At 46.6% G+C, this 6,000-nt stretch overlaps 1 protein-coding gene across 2 annotated transcripts in view; it reads right to left on the reverse strand.

Moving 5' to 3' along the window:
- The window catches only part of LOC116947340 (sodium/calcium exchanger 1-like), a 214,683-nt gene extending 209,510 nt beyond the window's left edge, over positions 1-5,173 (reverse strand). For both annotated transcript variants that reach the window (XM_076070461.1, XM_076070460.1), the window contains exon 1: positions 5,018-5,173. In XM_076070461.1, coding sequence (XP_075926576.1) covers positions 5,018-5,158 — 141 coding nt within the window. In that variant the 5' untranslated portion in view covers positions 5,159-5,173. The remainder of the gene's footprint in view (positions 1-5,017) is intronic.
- Between the last annotated feature and the right edge of the window lie 827 nt (positions 5,174-6,000).

Consider the following 6,000-nt stretch of genomic DNA (forward strand, 5'->3'; position numbering starts at 1 on the left):
ACATGAGATATGCAGCAGTGGATTGCTAATGAATAGATACTTCACTCCGTATGGATTGTAACCTCGTTCAGCATCTTGTACGTGTTCATGAGTTAATTATGCAAACAATCAAGAGTCGGCCTGCTCAGTGATTCCTTGTTCATCAGAAATCAATGAGATAACCCGTCTTTAAATACATTTTTTTTTTACTTAAAATGCATCAACAAATTGATGATTAATTGATCCTTCCGAAATTGTTTCACATAAAAAAAAGACAAAGCATGTTCCCATTGCGTTGAATTATTCATGTAAGGCACGTGGTCCACGTAATTATTAATTATAGCTAGTCTGAGCTTTTCAATCACAAATAAACTTGAGAAACAATATGTTGTTGATTGATTAATCCATAGTGACCTTTTCAATATTTAATACGTTGCAAGACATTCTTGATTAATTAAAGCTTGCGGCGTTACACTGCGGTCTCGGTAAACACAAAACATTTATTCACTGGTTACAACCAAGTTTCAACGTTGGCTTAACGTTGAATGTTCACCGTGGTAGTCAGCGTATTGCTCCGTGAACCCGTTGTTGCTTATCTTGGACCTTTCCGCGGTGGCGAGATGTTAAATATACCTCGCCTGCTTTTCAGGGGGTCGTGGATTCGATCCCGACCCTGACGTCTGCTGTATATTTGGAGTCTGCGTGTCTCTCTCCTGCGTTGTCGCGTGGATTTTTCTCCGGGTCCTCCGCTTGTTTTCCTTCCACGTGAGCAATCATTTGTTACCAGGTCGCTTCTGACAAAGAGCTCTATCGCTCAAGTTGGGGCCTTACCTGGTAATCTACGCCTCTATATAAGGAACCAAACAAGTGGACTTCTCCACATATCTGGCTGTCGCCTGATGAAGCTAGTTGTAATTAACGTCGTACTCAGATTGTAAATGTTGTGGCTTGGCTCTCCAACACACCGGTGTTGCTGTACTAGTGACGAATTGGCCACGTTCTGTTTACGTGACAACCCTTACGAGTTGGCTGTGTCGGGTGGTGGCGGGTTTTAATAACACATTTATATATTTACGCGATCTAACCCAAAAAAACCCCTCTATTATAGATGATATTTGTCGCTAAAGCCTGATACGTGTTGCTGTTACTTGCTAAGTGTGTCGTTTATTTCCCAGGACACGGTGAACATCCGGGGCGAGTGAAATTTTCACCGGTACCGTCCTTTGCACCATCCGCTTAAATAAGCCGCGTGCGGTGAAGTATGGTCAAATCACCCCCACGACCCGCACGGCATGGGGAGTCCGTTCATCCAGCAGTGGACTGACAGCATGAGGGTTGTGCGTGTGCTTGCAGGTACAAGACAACGCAATGCGTGTGGTCCCAATTCCTTGTATGAACGCGATTGTTGCGTAACTTTCCCCCAAAATGTACACTTTTAAACTAAACTACTTTTTTTATTTTACCAGGTAAGGCCCACTGAGCTATGTAGCTCTTTTTCAGAAGTGACCTGACCACAAATGACAGCTCAGCGAAGTGGCTTGTCACGTCGAAATGTATTGCAGCCAAAAATGCTCTAAAGGGATGTTTCTAAATGTAGAGGCAAAACCGGAGGAGCCAGAGAAAAAATTGCAGGCGACCACGGGGAGAGAGACACGCAAACTCCAAATATACAGCAGGCATTGTCAGGGTCGGGATTGAACCCACGCGAACTTCTGTATACCGGGCGAGGTAGTCAACATCTCGCCACAGTGGCGCCCTGAAATGAACTCGTTCCCACAACGGAGTGGGTGACCTCGTTAAACAATGAGCGCTGCTTCTTATGCAGACTCAGGGTCAGCATACAGGATACTGTAACAGCGAAAATGCAAACCTCAAAGATAAATTGAAAATACCGCATATTGTTGCTTACAATATACACGGTATTCAATATTTTAAAGCTGAAAAGCAATATGAAATGTGTTCAGTTTATGAATACCGCGATATAAGAATATTATAGCGTGATATATACACATGCCATTCATTGTACATTGCATTAAATACACACGCACACAAACACATAACACGCACATACAACAAGGTGGTCCAGTTATAGATACCCCTCTGATTTATAACGACCCACTTAAACCTTATTCTCAACAGATGATTGACTATTGTTAAATAAATGCTAGGTAAAGTGCATACGCAAAGTGTTCGACGGTGTGATGTGTGTGCATGTGTTGAGATTGAAACCACGTGTGCAGGTGCCAGGTGAGATGTTTACATCACAACATCGTGAGATATCGGAGGCATTCATGATCACAACTAATTAGGATAAATGATTGAGATTGTTGGAAGACATGTACGGCGTGGTCCAGATGTCTTGTGATCCCCAGTTACATTTCTAAAACGCAATATGTGTGTATACCAATGTGGTGTGAACACAGAAATTAATAAGCAAAGGCAAAACCATGTTAGGGGTCATTTGCATTGCAATGTCTCTTGCTCCGTCATTTCCCAACGCAAGTATTATTTTATTGCGGTATCCGTAAATGGATCAGCCTGTGGTAATACACTAAAAATAAAAAAGGCTCTACAATACGGATGCCCCGGGGACATCGTCTCAGTAGCCTCTGCGAAGCGCCCGACAAATATTAAGCGGCCCAACTACCAACCATTTCGTATCGCATAATGATATCGTGCATATGCTAACTAGGCGAGGCATTAGCTGTACATTATGCGCACGCACGCACGCACACGCGCACGCACGCACGCGCGCGCGCCGTTTAAATAATGCGGCCATCCCATGCGTGTCAAGATAATATCCCCGGCAAGTAGAAACCAAAAAGTGGGCTCGTTTGTTAAGTTAAGGACGTACTCCTCATTGCACGGATGCTGCCAGTGCGCGGGGCATCTTGGGAGGTGGCACACGTGGTGTTTGTTCGTGACGAATGCCACCGCTCGCGCAGAATTCCCTCCCCGCTCACGTCGAGTTGGCGCAATAACCCGGAGCCGATTTCACATTTGGGAGGAGCAGTGGCGCAGTGGTTGGCGCACTGCGCTAACAACACGGCGATCTGAGTCGTTTGTAATCGCTATTATTACCACTACAGGCACAAAAGAAGCGCAACACGTCAAGCGTCCAGCAACAAAAAGCGCCGTTTGAAGGTGTAACAGAATAAGAGTTAGCACGTGTCTTGACTTGAGTGAGGTTTGGTAATAACTTGGTGGCAAAAAATTCGACGACGGGAGGGAATTCAAAAGTGGAAGAGTGCGAGGGACGACGCAGGAAGAAGAGCGTGTGGATGACCTGCGGCGTGGTGGTTGAACACAGCGCGGATGAAGACGAGAACAGTCGTAGGCTGCTCAGAGCCGCATGAGTGGAGGAGTCGATGGAGTGAAGTTCACGTGAACGGCAGCAACCGTGCACAGCAGTAGCGATAGAAGAGTGGCGGGGAGGCGACTTGACTGTCGGCGAGCGAGTTTGAATCCCGGCCACGGCTAACATCAAGTGGCGAGTGATGTCTGGACTGGACCGTGGATAACCCCCTAAATGTGATGACAGTGCTGTATATGTGTGGCAAATTGTAGAAAAACCTTTCTTAAAAATCCCTGTTTGCTCCCGTGATGTGTTGGCGTCTGCGTGATTACATTGCCCTGATCCTCGTGAATCATTTGAATGTTTGGAATTAGAGGCCAATGTGTCCGTAGTTATTTTTTTAAGAGCAAGATAATTGATTGAGGTATCAATTCTTGACGACGTATTATTTCTGCCGACCACGATGATTATCCTCTATGCATTGTGAGCCGGCACATTGTCCCAATGGCACCGTGGGTCACTGTTTGCAATGCCGCTAAATTTGTTCCTTCTCACGAATGCCCCTTGCGGCTTAACAACTCAATGGTTGGCCCGACAAAGCCCTGGCAGGCCAAAGTGTTCCAAGGCAATATCCGGTTAAGCGATTTGCCGCTCGCAAAACATGCAGAGGCCATTATGAAACCACCGACTGTTGCAAGAGCAAGAGAACAACGCGACAGAAATTGGCTTTCGGAATTCACAAATGAAAGTTTCATTTAGAGCTGACGGGAATCACGTTAAGGGGACCACGCGCGCTCAAACATTACACCGCACTCCATTATTGTGTTGTCAAGCCACATGCCTTTTTGCTACGCAATAATAACAATGATCAACACGGAGCCACTCACAAACGAATGTCAATTGCCTCCAGGCGCGTACACCGTCTCCTTTATTCGCCGGCTGGTGCGAGCCCACTGCGAGCGCGTCCCTCGTTCGAGGGAGACCTCGCACTCAAATATTTAGAGCACGAAAGTAAAAAAAAACACACACACTTTTACAATCAATAATCATACCATTAAAAATTCTGACATTTTCAATGTTTAAGCCACCGATGGCTGAAAGTCGCCTTAAGCCTTGTCGGTCATAACGGAGGGGAGGAGGGGGGGTTGACCATACTTCACCACGCTGGTTAATGCAGGTCGGTGAAGGGGTGGGAGGAGCAACACTGGTTCTGATCATACTTTTGCCACTATGATGTTGGGCGTGACCGGGAATCGAACCCGGGATTTTGGATTCGTAGCGTATGGCGCTGACCACTGCGCCACCTCTCCGCCATGCATTCGAAACGGCTGACTTAATTTGGGACTTCAAGCCTGTCTTGCAAGGTTGGCCTAGTTTACCGAGTGACAACCAATATAGTCGTGCGTGTTGCACCGAACCATACGGAAGCGACGGAGACTACAAAGTAAGTGCAGATCCCCATCAGTTGGAGACAGAGACCTGCTGAGTCAGTGTATTCCACCAAAGTGCAGATCAGACATAAACATTCAGAGCTACGAGGTCTGAAAGAGAAAGAAGCAGATGGACATCACAGCGCGCAGGGACTGCATAAACGGGCCCAAATATGCAGCTATTTCTTTACGAACACACCTACCTGCAAAACACCTTAGGATGGAACATCCCATTGGCAAGAGTGTCCAAGGGTGTCAAGTGATGCACGCGCAGCAAATGAAACAGCTCAGCACATGGATAGACAACTCTCACCTGGCCGGACGAGAATTCCAAGGAGACCTTTCGGGAGGAAGAGTGTGAACGTTTAAGCGGCACGGTTAAGAGGACCCATGATTTAATAATAATAAAAATAATATATATATATTTTTTTTGAAAAGCTCGGAATAGCTCCATGCCCCCCTTATCAACGTGGCCTCAATTTCCTACCCTTACATGGGCGGCCGCTTACTTCTGAGGCCTCGTCGTGTGTCTCGCAAAGGAGGGATGGGAAGAGGGTTGCACTCCGAGCCATCAAGTCACACGTGCGGCAATCACGCGTCGCTCTCACTTATCATGGGCATGGGTGCAGATAACTCGAGCAGCCACATTTGGGGATTTTTTTTTTCCACGCGTCGTGACTTTTATAGCGCACACTGCGCGCGTGCACGCGCGCGCGAGAGTATCCAGCCCTCGTGTCACGGCCAACATGGGTGGCAAAATGATATCGGAACCCTTTCCCCGGACCCACCTGAGGTCGATTCAAGTTTAACCAAGTGAGAATTCAAGAGGCCACGATGAGTCTCATTTGCAAGAGTGAGCTGGGTCACCTATAAGAGAGAATTGATTCAAACCTTAGACGAGTACCTGGCGCAGTGTGTGGACATCAGCGCTGGGGAGACAAAGGCAACCCGGGCGTGGTGCTGGCCGCACTACTACCCCATGTGCATCGTGCGAGCCATAATAGGTGCTCGCTAACAGCACTTCCCCCAACAGCCTATAATGCTACATAAGGGATATTTGTCGTTATTGTGTCTGTGTGCGTGGGATGGATGGACAATTACATTCTAAATTGGTCACCACTAGGAAGTTACAACGTTGGTAAATGTGGGTCTTGGCACAAATGTAAAATTATCCACCTACTCATGATATTGTCGGGCGATATTTAAAGGTTGCAGTCAATGATATATATGATCTTCATTTAGAACTCGGTGAGGGCCTATTGAGATAAGAAAACAAAAACAATGTCCCAATTCATG

This window comes from Petromyzon marinus, chromosome 29 (genome assembly GCF_048934315.1).
Source record: "Petromyzon marinus isolate PM22_M1 ecotype Great Lakes invasive population chromosome 29, UKy_Petmar_22M1.pri1.0, whole genome shotgun sequence".
Taxonomy (NCBI): domain Eukaryota; kingdom Metazoa; phylum Chordata; class Hyperoartia; order Petromyzontiformes; family Petromyzontidae; genus Petromyzon; species Petromyzon marinus.